A 14,946-nucleotide genomic window follows, 5' to 3' on the forward strand; every position below is an offset into this window, starting at 1 on the left:
ACATACTCTTTTCTGCACTGCACATAAAGATGGGCAGAGAACACTCAATCATTCATCAAAAATCATGCTCAGCATGAAATGATGAAGAAACTACTATAATCCTTGCTTATTTTTCCCCTCAGCTCTCCAGAAAAGACATCATAATTCACTAGAAGAATATATCAGCAGTAGGAGTCAGCAAACTCCCAATGTGGATGAACTACGACTTCCAGCAGTCCCCTCAGCTTGGCTGAGACAAAGGATGTTCGGAAGTATAACAACTTGGAGGGCCACCGATTTGTCACCCCTGGATCTAGACTAATCACCATTGGTCCTTGAAGGTTTTAGACAAGCCCTATCGGGAAAGAGAGGAAATTAAGCCTGGAAATCCTTTCCAGGTAGCTCTTGACTTAGGACCAGTCGCTTATCAACTGTTTGAAGTTACAACAGATTTCCCCAAAGCTACTTATTTATTTATTTATTTATTTATTTATTTATTTTATTGAACTTATTAGTCGCCCCCTCTCCCCACAGGGACTCGGGGCGACGTACAGAGCAATAATCAAGATAGCACCATATATCGTGCAGAGGAGGTAAAAATAAGTCCATAAATAAGCATACTTACAAAATTTAAAACCCCAAAAATATTAAACTCTAAAAACTTTAAAAAACAAAATTTCCCATTATAAAATGACCTGGGGTGGCAAGATTGTAACGTTATGCCAGGCCGGCTTGACAAAACAGGTAGGTCTTCAGCTTCATACGGAAGGAGCGAAGGTCGGTTGTTGTCCGGATGTCTGGGGGGAGGTCATTCCAAAGGGTAGGGCCCACCACAGAGAAGGCCCTACTCCTGGGCACCGCCCTCTGGCACTCTCTAGAGGACGGCACCCGGAGTAGCCCCTCTCTGTGTGAGCGAATGGGTCGCAGGGATGTATGGGGCAGGACGCGATCCCGCAGGTAACTGGGCCCTGTGCCATGGAGCGCTTTGAAGATGGTAACCAGTACCTTGAAGCGCACCCTGTAGGCCACAGGAAGCCAGTGCAGCTCGCGCAGGATAGGTGTTATATGGGAGAATCTCGATCTCCCCATAATAACCCGCGCGGCTGCATTCTGGACCAACTGCAGTCTCTGGGCGCACCTCAAGGGGAGCCCCATGTAGAGAGCATTACAGTAGTCCAGGCGGGACGTCACCAGCGCGTGAGTGACTGTGCGCAAGGCCTCCCGGTCCAAAAGGGGCCGCAACTGGCGCACCAGGCGAACCTGGTGGAACGCCCCCCTTGCCACGGCCGCCACGTGATCTTCTAAGGTCAGCCGATCATCAAGGAGGACGCCCAAGTTGCGCGCCCCTTCCACCGGGGCTAATTGCTCATCCCCGATGGTCAGCGATGGAGTATGCTGATTGAATCGGGAAGCCGGGAACCACAGCCACTCTGTCTTGGAGGGGTTGAGCCTGAGCCTGTTGTCATCCATCCAGACCCGTACGGCTTCCAGACACCGGGCCATCACTTCGACAGCCTCGTTGGGGTGGTTTGGGGTGGAAATGTACAACTGAGTATCATCAGCGTACAGATGGTAACTCACCCCAAAACCACGGATGATCTCGCCCAGCGGCTTCATATATATGTTGAACAGGAGAGGCGAGAGGATCGACCCCTGAGGGACCCCACAAATGAGGGGCCTTGCGGTCGACCTCTGCTCCCCCGTCAACACACATTGCGTCCGGCCAGAGAGGTAGGAGCGGAACCACCGTAGCACGGTGCCTCCAACCCCCAACCCCTCCAGCCGGCGCAATAGGATACCATGGTCGATGGTATCGAAGGCCGCCGAGAGGTCTAATAGGACAAGGATGGAGGAACAACCCCCATCCTTTGCCCTCCAGAGATCATCCACCAACGCGACCAAGGCCATCTCCGTGCTGTGACCGGGTCGGAAGCCGGACTGGCGCGGGTCTAGATAATCAGCTTCCTCCAGGTGGCGCGGAAACTGCTGAGCCACCACACTCTCAACAACCTTCGCTAAAAAAGGAAGGTTGGAGACAGGACGATAATTTGCTAGCTCCTTTGGGTCCAGAGAAGGCTTCTTGAGCAGGGGCCTGACCACCGCCTCTTTCAAGGCGGCCGGCATCAGGCCCTCCCCCAACGAAGCGTTCACCAGTCCCAGTAGCCAGCCTCGTGAACCCTCCCAGGAGGCCAGCACCAACCAGGAGGGACACGGGTCCAGTAAACATGTGGTGGCCCGCAGTCGCCCGCGCAACCTGTCCAAATCTTCGATGACAACAGGGTCAAACTCCTCCCAGCATGGTCTCTCAAGACTAGTCTCGGACGTCCCCACTGGAGCACTGGAGTGGGTCCAACCTCTCCGGATATGATCGATTTTATCCTGCAGGAACTCTCCAAATTCCTCTGCCCTGCCCTGCAATGGGGGGTCCCGCTGCTCCTGTGACAGAAGGGAGCGGGTCACCCGAAACAGGGCGGCAGGGCGGTTCTCTGCGGACGCTATAAGAGTGGCACAATACTGACGTTTGGCCACTCTTATTGCCACAAGGTAGGTCCTTATGTAGGCTCTTACCTGTGTTCGGTCAGCTTCGGAGCGGGAGGATCTCCACTTACTCTCCAGGCGTCTCCTAAGGCGTTTCATCGCCCTTAGCTCCCCGTTAAACCAGGGGGCCCGGGTCGATCGTGGCCGTCGGAGAGGCCGCAAAGGCGCCACCCGGTCCAAGGCACCGGCAGCCGCACTATTCCATGCGGCTACCAGGTCCTCAGCCCGGGGGGCTTATGACTCATATTCAAAGTTTCAATGGCCCTGGCTGTTCCCCTCCTGGGGTCACATGGTCATGTTTTCAGCACTGAATACCAAGCCTGCATTTATGGCTGTTTACAGCATCCTGCAGTCACGTGAACATAATTTACAACATTTGTTTTGTTGGCAGCTGGTGTCTGCTTCCAATTTCTGGCAAAAAACTCCCCTTGAGGACAATGGATTCATTTAACAAACGTAGCGTTCCCTTTACGAATGCTGTGATCATTTAACGGGGTAGCAGCAAAAAGGTTGTAACATCAGGCAGAGTGACATGTCGACCAGGGGTGGTATTCACGTACCTTTCCTACTGGTTTACAAATGTGAGCGAGCATGCGCTCACTTCGCTTGCACACACCACCTCCATACATGCGCTCAGCCTTCTGCGCATGCACTTTTGGCTGAAAAAAGGCCTAAATGGGATGCCATAGAGCCGGGGCGGGTGGGCGGGGACACCCACAATTTCTGCTACTAATTCAGGTGAACCGGTCCAAACTGGTAGAATACCACCACTGACGGCAACCCCCCATAATAACCAGCATGCCTTATGACCATAATTCCAAGCTCAGTTATGGTTGTGAATTAAGGGCTATATACAGATTATAATTTCTGTCTTGAAAGATCGTTCTCTCCAGTGATGTGATCCCCCCCCCCCATCAGTATTAATTCTGGTGACCCTTAAAGTTTTTAATGCCTGAAAGGGAAGAGCAGGACATTCATTCCGTAATGATGCGAACGGCTTTAAAATTTGTGGCCTATGAGTAAAGGCTGACCCCTACGTTCATTGCTCATACGGTTTTGTCAACTGCGCCTTTTGCCTCGCCCCCCTGAAGCTGCAGTCAAGCTCTTTTCTAGACAAATAACTCGGGGGGGTAATTAACACTTGGGAATTACCTGTCTAGGTGGAAGGCAGCAATCTCCGCATTGTGTCTCTGAAAGTCAACAAAGTAAAAAAAATCTTCCGGAGTCTCCTCATCTCGTTTCTGTCTGAAAGAAAGATCCAGGTAATTAACAGGAAGGAGAAACAAAACAAAATATCTTTCTGAGATGAAGAAAAGTATTTGACAGTAGCTAGAAAGAAATAAAGGTTCCCTTCCTTCTCTTTCCAGTTTTCAGTGGCTGAGATCTTTTGGGTTCCTTTCTATCCCTCTAGACTTGGAGTCTCATGCTCAAACTAACCAACACCACCAATATGTTTAATAATCATTGAGAAGACTAAATGAACATGCTATGGAATTGGGGTCCAATATATGGCAGGAGTGCACAACTCTTATGCCAACCTTTATGCCCTATGGACTTCAACTCGCCGAATTCCTGAGCCAGCATGGGGCTTGAGCATGGCTGGTTGCAAGAATTCTGGGAGTTGAAGTCCACAGGTCGCGAAGTTGCCATTGTTGCCCACCCTTACACTGTGGGAGCTTTCCTCTGTTGCCCTCCTAATGTGATTTTGACTCAAGTCAGCCTGTTTGCCTAGTTGAGGAGGAAAGTTGCTATTCAGATCAAAAGGGATCCGTTGGGAGATTTAGACCCCAGCTGGGATCAGGACAGAATAACTCCCTCTTTTGCTACACTACACTGCCCCGGTCTGCACTGCCTCATATCACATCTGCTCTTCATTCTTTCCATGATTTTTAAAGGATGTATGTGGTCACACCAGTGGTGGATTGCAGACGGTACGCCCCGGTACAGGCATACTGGTGCCTGCCGGGAGCACTGGGTACCGTTCTGGTAAGGTGCTCCAGAGGGCCCGCCCGCCCACTCTCCTTACCTGTATTTGAGTTCTTTGCGCTTCCGTGCACAGAGCATACGGCGCCTGCGTGATCCTCCGCTGAGCAGCTGGAGTGTCGTGGAAGCGTCACGGAGCATTGCAGGAGGTAAGCATGCATGCGTGCACATGTGCACATGCTGCGCACGTTCATGTGGTGGACGCCAGGCCCCGTTGCACCATACCAGTTGCAACGGGATCTGGAACCCACCACTGGGTCACACCCAATTGGCTGCTAGTCAATCAGCAACTTGTGTTTTCCTGTATACTTATTCCGAATTCCCTTTAAAATCTTTGTACATTAGCTTAATGTCTAAGGAGAGTCTTGGCTGAAAAGCAAAATGTCTCTTCAAGCCAAACAAGAAAGTACAGTGGTCTTTTGAAAGAAAGCACCTTTGGGGCACAACCTCAGCCTTTCACTGAGGTTCGTAGGAACCAAGTTTGGTTGTACAGGATGCAGCTTCCAATCCCTCGTGTGGGCTTTGTTCTTTCCACAGAATTGCTGAAAACCAGCAGCCCAATTTATGGACATGCGAAGGTGGGAAAACATGAGAAGGATGGTATAGTGTAAGTCAGGGATGGGATTAAAAAAGTTTAGCAACCGGTTCTCTCCCCAGTTGCTGGGTGGGGGTGGCCTACTCAGCCTCTGCACCAGGCTCCAGAAACTTTCCTCAAGCCTCCAGAAGGGCGAAAATGTCCTCCCGCAGGCTCTGGAGGCCTTCCAGAGGCTGGAAACGGGCCTGTTTCTGTACTTGCAGAATTTCCAGGAGGGCTGTTTTTCGCTCTCCAGAGCCTCCGTGCGGGCCCTGCACTTACCTGGCATCCAAAATGGGCCGTGTGGAGTTTCCTGGGAATGGTGGGGTGGGCAGGACCAGCCAGTCCTTGCAACTACCGGTTCAGCGAACCAGATGTAAAATTACAATCCGGTTTGCCCAAACTGCCTGAACCGCCTGAATCTCACCCCTGGTGTAACTCCTAAAGTAGACATTGTGTATTTTAAACAAAATCATAACGCTACCTACCACCACAGAAAAGCCCACACGATTTGAACCCCTGCTCCTTCTCTTCCTTCTCTGCACAACATCTATAGCTTTGCTAAAAATACTTTAGTGAAAAGGATTCTTGCCATTTTCAAGTGAAGCAAGCTTACCTCATTGGTTTGAACATGGCTTTCCCGAAGTCTTGGAACCGCAAAACAAGTTTCAGGTGCACCCCGCTGGGCTTTACAACTAAGAAATGAAGAGAGATTCAACTCCTTGTTGAAATGTCAAAACCCATAGGAAACATAATATCTGTCTTCAGAAAGAATTGGAGTGAATTTCTAACACCTCAAGGCAGCGATGGCGAACCTTTTTTGGCTTGCGTGCCATAAGTGGAGGGAGTGCAGGGGGGGTCATGTGCAGGCGTGCCGCACCCATAATGCAATGGGCGACACCCCCCCAGAACGCATACGTACACTACAGGCGCGACCCCACATTTTTGCATGTTTTTTTTTCGCCCTCCACAGGCTCCAGATGCTTTATAGGAGCATGGGGAGGGCGGAAACAGCCTCCCCTGCCCCCCCGGAAGCCTTCCGGAGGCTTCAGGGACCTTCAGGAGGTTTCCCTGAATCCTCCGGAGCAGTCAAAATGACCCTCTGAGCAAACAAGAAGTCCGTTCCTAATCTTCCGGTTTGCCCGTAGGGCCGTTTTTTTGCATTCCGGAGGCTTCAGGAAAGCTTATGAAGCCTCCGGAGGGACTCCGGGGGGACGCGGAGGCTCTTTTCACCCTCCCCAGGCTCCTATAAAGCCTCTGGAGCCTGGGGAGGGTGAAAAATGGCTTTAAAAAGGGTGAACTCAGCTGGCCAGCGCGCATGCTCGCGTGCCCTGACAAATGGCTCCGTGTGCCACCTGTGGCATGCGTGCCATAGGTTCACCATCACTGCCTTAAGGGGTGTGGTATAGAAAGATCAATATTTAGTTCACCTTTATAAGTTGGAAGCCATTTATTATTTTGAGTAATATGCTACATTAAAGTTAAAATAGTGAAGGTGTCAGCGTTCCAAATATCATGCAGAATTAAATCAGGCCTGACAGGAGGTCTAACATATTACGGAGCACATGTCTAAAAGTAGGTGCAACCTTCAACTCTGATAATTCCCTGAACATTTCTAATATAATATTTCTTCATTTTTATTTACCAAACTATCTTGAGTTATGTTTTTATTGTTTTGTTTACAGGTTGTCCTTGACTTATGGTCCCTAATAGCACAAAGTTTCTGTTGCTTGGTGAGACAGTTGCTAAGTGAGTTTTGCCTCATTTAACAATCTTTTTTGTCACAGTTGTCAAGGGAATCTCTGCAGTTGTTGCCACCATAACACGGTTGGTAAGGGGAACCCGGTTTCCCGCATTGACATTGCTTGTCAGAAGATCGCGAAAGATGATCATGCAACCACTGCAACCCTCATAAATACATGCCAGTTGCACCCAAATTTTGATCATATGACCATGGGGATGTTACAATGGTTGCAAGGATAAAAAATGGTCACAAGCCACTTTTTTGAGTGCCGTTGTAACTTTGAATGTCACTGAGTGACTGGTTATAACCTGAAGACTATCCGTATAGCTCTGGAAAATGAAGAGAAGGGGGTAAATAATTCTTCCATTCTGTTTGATATCTACACCAGGGGTGTCAAACTCAAGGCCCGTGGGCCAGATCCAGCCCATGAGGTGCTTAGATCTGGTCATGCCCCCCACCCCGAGCTCCGTTTTTGCTGGTAGAGAACTACAGGAAGCCATCAGGGCCAAAAACGCAGACTTCCCCAGGTTCCATTTTCACTGGCAGAGGACTAGCATGTTCTGCTTTATCACTTGGCCACCACAGATGCCCCCGAAACGGGTGATGTCAAGCTGGCCACACACATACTCCAGCCCCCCTGAGGTCAAACACAACCCTGATGTGGCCCTCAATGAAATCACATTTGACACCCCTTATCTACAGTAAAACCAAGATACTTTAAACACCTAAAAAGCAGCTGTGGGTTGCTTTTAGTCCAACAGAAATGATTGGTTTTTACCCATGTACAGGTATTAGGACCACAACAGAGTCCAAAATTTGCTGTTGCTAAGCAAGACATTTATTGAGTTTTAACCCCCGATTTTACGACCTTTCTTGCCACCGCTGTTAAGTGACTCACTGCTCATTGTTCCATTAGTAACATGGTTTTTAAGTGAATCTGGCTTCCCCATTGACTTAGTTTGCCAGAAGGTTGCCAAAAGTGATCACTTGACCCCAGGACACTACAACGGTCCTAAAAATGAGCCAGTTGCCAGGCGCCCAAATTGGGATCATATGACCACAGAGATGCGGCAAGGGTCGTAAGTGTGAAAAATGGTCATGAGTCATTTTTATTTCCAGTGCTGGTGTAACTTTGAACGGTCACTGAATGAATCGTTGTAAGATGAGGACTGCCTGACCAAGGTATTTAAAGGGACCTAGGATTCACCATCATCGATCCAGCTGGAAAGTGCAGGGTTCAAAGTGAGCTGGGTCAATTTAGCAAGAGCAGCATTTCTGCCGGGACGCGGAAGGGATAAAGCCATTTTCTTAATCTCTCTCTTCCTGCCTGTCATCTTTGTACTTCTTGACAAGACAGCTACGGAGGTGAGGGGAGTGTGAGAGCAGGACGAGGAGGCTTGTATCTCCTTGAGGAGGGGGATCAAGGATGAAGGAATGTCCTTCCTTCCTCCCTCCCTCCCTTCCACCCGGCAGATTTCTCTCAAATCCCCTTTGTGCCCCTTTGGATCCAGTTCAAGGTCAGGAAGAGATACTGATCCCGGTTGAACAAATGCACAGCCAGCCTTTTAATAGCCGTGCAACTCCAAAGGGAAATTACACCACAGCGCTAGAGTTGCCGTTAAGCATTTAGGGCCGGGTGAGACAGAGCCCTAAATAAAGCCCAAGGGTAACACTAAGGACTTGGCTCATCCATCTCGTTAATAGAACTCCATCAGCCCCACCACCAAGAGGACTCCTGTGACACATTGGTTAAAAAGCCATCGCAGATAGAATAGCACTTCACCTACTTTGGGAGCAGTCGCAGGCCCCGAGCAAGGCTTTCTCATCCTGGCTGTAATCTGGAATGAAAAAGAAAACCTTTCTTACAAGGAAGGGAGGTAGAAGGTAGAAGGCAGGGGAATGCCCTGCTAAACTGCAGGATTGCGAGCTTCCATACACATGGGAAGGGGGACCAGCGAAGGGGACCAAAGGAGAACAACAGGCAACATCCGGCAAAATGAAATCATGGCGTCACTAATATGAGTTTATGAGAACTAGTTTGGTCTAGTGCAATGATGGCGAACCCACGGCACACATGCCAGAGGTGGCACGCAGAGCCCTCTCTGTGGGCACACGTGCCAGCCACCTGGTCTTCTGGTCTTCACATGCGTGTGCTGGAAACACGAAGACCATCTGGCCAGCAGTCTGGGGTGCGCAAAAATCATCTGACCAGCACTCATGCGTGTGCCGGAAACCTAAAGAGCAGGTCACCGGCACGTGCATATGTAACGACCAGATGGTGTTTGGGTTTCTGGCACTCCGTCACACGCACATTCCAGTTTGGGCACTCGGTGCCAAAAAGGTTCGCCATCTCTGGTCTAGTGGTTAAGGCACAAGGCTAGAAAGCGAGAAACAGGGAGTTGGAGGTCCCGCTTTTGGACTGAAAGCTGGTTGGGTGACTTTGGGGCAGTCCTGCTCTTTCAGCCCAATTCACCTCACAGGGTTGTTGCTTTGGGGAAAATAGGAGGAAGGTGTGTTGGATGTATTTTCCACCTTAAGTTATTTGTGAAAATAATAAGGACCGAATATATATGAATGAATGAGTGAGTGAGTGAGTGAGTGAATGAGCTTTTGAATTACAACTTCTTTGTATGATGATGTTATCAGGAGCAGGGCATCATTGTGGCAACTCCCAAATTCCCCATAGACGTTTCCTGTGAGAAACATTCAGGTTTCACTGCAAGTAAAAACCAGCAAAGAGGGTTCTAATATAGCCAATCATTTCTACCACTGCCCTCCCCCTTGCACATACAGGTAATCCTCGACTTATGACTATAAATGGGTCCAGAATTCCTGTTGCTAAGCAAGGTGGTTGGTCAAGTGAGCTGTGCCCAATTTTACAACCTTTTTGCCATGGCTGTTAAGTGAATCACTGCCGTTGTTCAGTATATCATGCGGTCGTTAAACAAATCAGGGTTCCCGCATGTTCTTTGCTTGAGCCGAGGTGGTGCAGTGGTGAGAATGCAGTACTGCAGGCTACTTCAGCTGACTGCTAGCTGCAGTTCGGCAGTTTTAATCTCACCAGGCTCAAGATTGACTCAGCCTTCCATCCTTCCGAGGTGGGTAAAATAAGGACCCAGATTGTTTGGAGCAATAGGCTGACTCTGTAAACCGCTTAGAGAAGGCTGTAAAAGCACTGTGAAGCGGTATATAAGTCTACGTGCTACTGCTATTGTTGGAAGTTGGCTGGGAAAGTCACAAATGGCAATTCCATAACCGTGGGATCCTGCTGCCATTGCAAATCTCTGCCAGTTACCAAGCACCCAAATTCTGATGGTGTAAAACTGTGGAGATTCTGCAGTGGTTGTAAGTGTGAGGACTGGTTGTAAGTCACTTTTTTTTCCAGGGCCATTGTAACTTTGAACACTTGCTAAATGAATAGCTGTAAGTCGGGGACTCCCTGTGCTACAATGGGAAGAGTAGGGAAACCAGTGTAGGGTAGAAAGGTTTCCCAATCAGAATTTTCCCTTTCCAAGAAATTCTTTCTTCCTACTTTTTCTGACTGTGCTCTCAGTTTCCTTTCGAACAGGCTCCCTTACACGGTTCCCTTCTGACTGTGTGTTTCCTTTTTTTTTGATGCTACTGGATGCTTTTTTGAAAAGAGATAAAAACCAGAGGAACCCCACTGCTGAAGTGTTTGCTCCTTTACAGGAACAGAGGTTGCTGCCGCTATGAGAATTAAGTCAGTCTTCTTCAAATACAGGTAGTCCTCGACGTACGACCACAATTGAGCCCAGAATTTATGTTGCTACGTGAGAAATTTGTTAAGTGAGTTTTGCCCCGTTTTATGACTTCTCTTGCCACCTTTGTTCAGTAATTCACTGCAGCGGTTAAATTAGTAACACGGTTGTTGAGCAAATCTGGTTTCTCCATTGACTTTGCTTGTCAGAAGGTCACAAAAGGTGATGACGTGACCCCTGGGACACTGCAATTGTCATAAATATGAATCGGTTGTCAAGCAACCAAATGTAAATCACATGATCTTGGGGAAGCAATGGCAGGGGTGAAATTCAGCAGGTTCTGGAGAACTGGTAGCGAAAATTTTGAGTAGTTCAGAGAACCAGCAAATACCACCTCTGGCTGGCCCCAGAGTGGGGTGGGAATGGAGATTTTGCAGTATCCTTTCCCTGCCACACCCACCAAGTCACGCCCATAGAACCGGTAGTAAAAACTTTTGAATTTCACCACTGTGCAATGGTCATTTTTAAAATTGAGGTTGAAACTTTGAATAGTCACTAAATGAACCATTGTAAGCTGAGGACTACTTGTAGATTGGAGTACATTCCTTTTCTTCAGATGGAAGGCCCTTTACTTGAATGTTGCCTTGGGTGTCACTCTCCAAAGAGCAGGGAGGGCCACAGATATCTGGGAGAAGCCACAATGATTGCATGCAACCAATGACGTCATCATACAAATAACTTTTAATTCGTAAACTCATGTCAGTGGTATCATGAAGCCAACGGTGTATAGTACAATACTTGTGTGATTGTGTCATGACAGATGTGCCATCCCTTGTCTCCTTTGCCCTGCCCTGCTGATGCGATCAGGACAATTGAGATTGTTTAACCACATTTACGTGTAATTAAAACATCCGAAGTCTTCTGACCCTATGCAACCTTGGGAGGCAAGTTGGTGCCCCAAGAAATTAATGATTCATAATTGATTTGCAACCCTATATGTGATCTGGGCATGAAGCTCAAGAATATGAACTTTATGTACTTCTAGAGGTTCTAACCAGGAGTGGAATTCAGCCGGTTCGGACCGGTTCAGGCAAATCGGTTGTTATGCTTTAGCGCAGTTCGGAGGACCGGTAAAATCAACCACTGGCTTTATTTAGAAATTTCTTAACAATGAAAACAATTAACCAGTGGAATGGCTTTGCCTTTCAAAGTTGTGGGTGTTCCATCACTGGAGGCTTTTAAGAAGAGACTGTCCAGTCTCTTCTGGACAGAATGGTCCTTAGTATTGTGTAGTGGGCTTCAGTAGGCAAGAACCAGACCAGCATAGCTACAACAGCATTTATTGACTCAAAACTGGAACTGAGGAACAGCAGGCAAATCCCTGTAATTTATACTCTGGGCCCACAGTGTCAGGGGAAGATTTCACCCTGAACTAAATGAGGTCTAGGAGTCGTGGCTTTTCCAAACAGGCATATTCTTCAAGAAGCGAAAATTAAATAAAACCTGAGAACGTGTTCTAATTAAAAACAAGTTTTAATACAAAAATAAGAAATAAGGAAATAAAACAAATCTATCTAATTGTTACATTTTGGCAGAAGCAATTTGTCTCCCAGCTTCCTGGCAGACGATCAAAGATCAAAAGGAAAGAAGTCTCTGGAATGTGTGATGTATATAAACATGTTAAGCATGCGCAATAAATCATTGCTGATAAAGCTTATGACCTGCGCAGTAATTCTTTCAGTAACTATTCAGTTCAGTTCGGCTAGCAAACATTTAACGCAGTGACACACAGGGCCTTAACCAATCATAAAGCTTGAAAAAGCCTGCCCAAATATGAATGTTCAAAGTTTCCCTCCAAAACAGTTGGAGCTAACAGTTGGGGTCATCTAAAGGTTAGTTTCATTTTGTCAGGGCTTAACACAACATTATACATTCAATACATAACACATAGGGTCTCCCGCTGTGTAGGGGGTTGGAATAGAAGACCTCCAAGGTCCCTTCCCACTCTGTTATTCTGTTATTTCCTTTTATTTCAGCCGTCCTTTAAGAAAGATTCGAAGCATTACTTACCAGCACCGATGGTACTAAACCTCTGTGTGTCCCTAAGGAGTTGATCCACCATAGGGCTGGCCCGTGGATACAAAGCATGACGATTGATCCCCAGGTGGAACTGAAACCAGCTTGCCTCGTGTCGGAGCTGAACCCCTGAACCCATGGTTAGGTTGCGCTCTTCTCTATAAACCTGGTGTCGTCTGAAATACATGAAGCAGAGAACTTGTGTTTATTCAAATATTATAAAGCGCCTCGAAGGAATTGTCACTAACATTGTGTAAGGTTTTCGAATTCAGCTCAGAATCTGATAGTTCCAATGAAACTCTGGACACGAGGCTACCAGAAAGCAAAAAAGACTTGACGGCATTTTTGTCTCCCACCTTAATAGAGCAGGCATAGAGAGAGAGAGAGAAAAAACAGACACGAGCCCCACCGTCCAGTGAAAAAAAAACACTTTTTTCAAACTTCTTATAGCCTTACACACCTTGCACAGATCGTCATAGTGTTAGAAACGTTATTTCATGTTACACAAACCTCATGATTTTTCTCAGCACACTGAAAACAACGAACCTTAGAAGAGGAAAGAAATACATTTTCTGGCATATAAGACAGAGCTTTGTTAGGGAATGCTGAATACACATTTCAAGTTGCAAGCAAGGTTATTTTGCAGAATCCACTTGTTACTTTACTAGGCTAAGCTTGGCAATTCACCTAGAAGTTTTATCTATGAAGTTGGCACGTTAGGTTATGATGAGGCTTCTCTCAACAGCAATTTAACAAAAGCTGAATTAGGTTATACTCTGTGTATGCTCTAATCCTTCAAGGGTCCTTTCAATAGGTTGTCCTTAAACAATGACCACAATTGAGCCCAAAATTTCCATTGCTAAGCGAGACAGTTGTTAAGTGGGTTTTGCCCCATTTTACAACCTCTCTTGCCACATTTGTTAAGTGAATCACTCTCAGTTGCTAAGTTAGTAACATGGTTGTTAAAGTGAATCTGGCTTCCCCATTGACTTTGCTTCTCAGAAGGTCACAAAAGGGGGGTCACATGAGCCCAGGACATAGCAACCGTCATAAATATGAACCAGTTGCCAAGCATGCAAGTTCTGATCACGTGACCATGGGTGTTACGTCCTGGCATAGTTATTGGCAAGCTAAGAAGATCCCTATTGGCTGAGGTGCGCCTGCCGGCTGGCGGGAATATAACAAGCACCTAATTGGCTGCCTGTCTGACAGCTAACAGTATAAATAGCTGTCAGACAGGGAGCGTTTGTTCTTGTTGTGTGGTTAACTAATTCTGTTAATAAAGCCTTGATTGTTACACAAGCCTCCTCTCGTTCCTCAGTAGCTTTGAATAAAGCAATGGGGATGCTGCAATGGTTGTAAGGGTGAACAACGGTCGTAAGTCACTTTTTTCAGTGCTGTCATAACTACGGTCACGAAATGAATGGTTGTAAATCGAGTATTACCTGTAGATAATTTGTCCAAAGAGATCCAAGTTTCAACCCAGACCAGGGGTGTCAAACAGGGGATGGAATCCGACCAGTGGGGTGCTTAGATCTGTCCACTGAAAACAGCAGATTGGCCCGCGGTGCCTCTGCCAGTGAAAATGGAGCCTGGGAGGACTACACAGCGCTCCCAACTCCGTTTCCACTGGCAGAGGGTTGCAGGAGGCTGTCGTGGTCAAAAATGGAGCCCAGGGGCCACTCACGGTCCCTCCATTGCTCTGTTTTCTCTGGCAGAGGGCTAGCAAAACAAACTAAAAGCAAAACAAAACAAAAGGAGAAATGTTTCCCCTTTTGCATTTGAGCATGGAAGAAGGGACAGGAAAGGAGAAAGGGAAAGAGGGAAGACAAAAAGAAGCAGAGATGGGAGGGAGGGAGGGAGGGAGGGAGGGAGGGAAGGAAGGTGCCAGCTGCGGGCAGGCCACCACAGATGCCTCTGACGTGAGTCACGTCGAGCTGACCACGCTGACCTTGGCCCCCAAGGTCAAACACAACCCTTATGTGGCCCTCAATGAAATCGAGTTTGACACCCCCGATCTAGACAATCAATAGGCTGGAGATTGCCATCTTTGCAACAAACCATGTTGGCCCAAGTGAACAATGAGTCTGGCTACTATCTCTCTCCTTCACTCACTTCCTTCTCCCAATTGCTGGCAGCACATCTGTTCCTGTTAGCCAGAACAGGCAATGCCAGTTATATTTCCTAAAACTAAGTTTACAGACACCCTTTACTGTTTCCGCTTTCCACCATGCTCACAACTAAATTGGAAAGAAGGCATTGACTGGTCTGGGTGGCACATTTTACATTATGTACAGATAGTCCTCGACATACAGCCATTGATTTAGGGACCG

The 14,946-nt window shown here is 47.6% G+C and overlaps 1 protein-coding gene across 1 annotated transcript in view; it reads right to left on the reverse strand.

Moving 5' to 3' along the window:
* Positions 1-14,946, reverse strand: part of FAM20A (FAM20A golgi associated secretory pathway pseudokinase) — a 70,080-nt gene that overhangs the window by 24,043 nt on the left and 31,091 nt on the right. Inside the window, 4 exon segments of the mRNA XM_081934610.1 lie at positions 3,670-3,762; positions 5,691-5,769; positions 8,606-8,656; positions 12,608-12,789. Of these exon segments, the coding sequence (XP_081790736.1) occupies positions 3,670-3,762; positions 5,691-5,769; positions 8,606-8,656; positions 12,608-12,789 (405 nt within the window).

This window comes from Natrix helvetica (genome assembly GCF_964273705.1).
Source record: "Natrix helvetica genome assembly, chromosome: 1".
NCBI classification, from domain to species: domain Eukaryota; kingdom Metazoa; phylum Chordata; class Lepidosauria; order Squamata; family Natricidae; genus Natrix; species Natrix helvetica.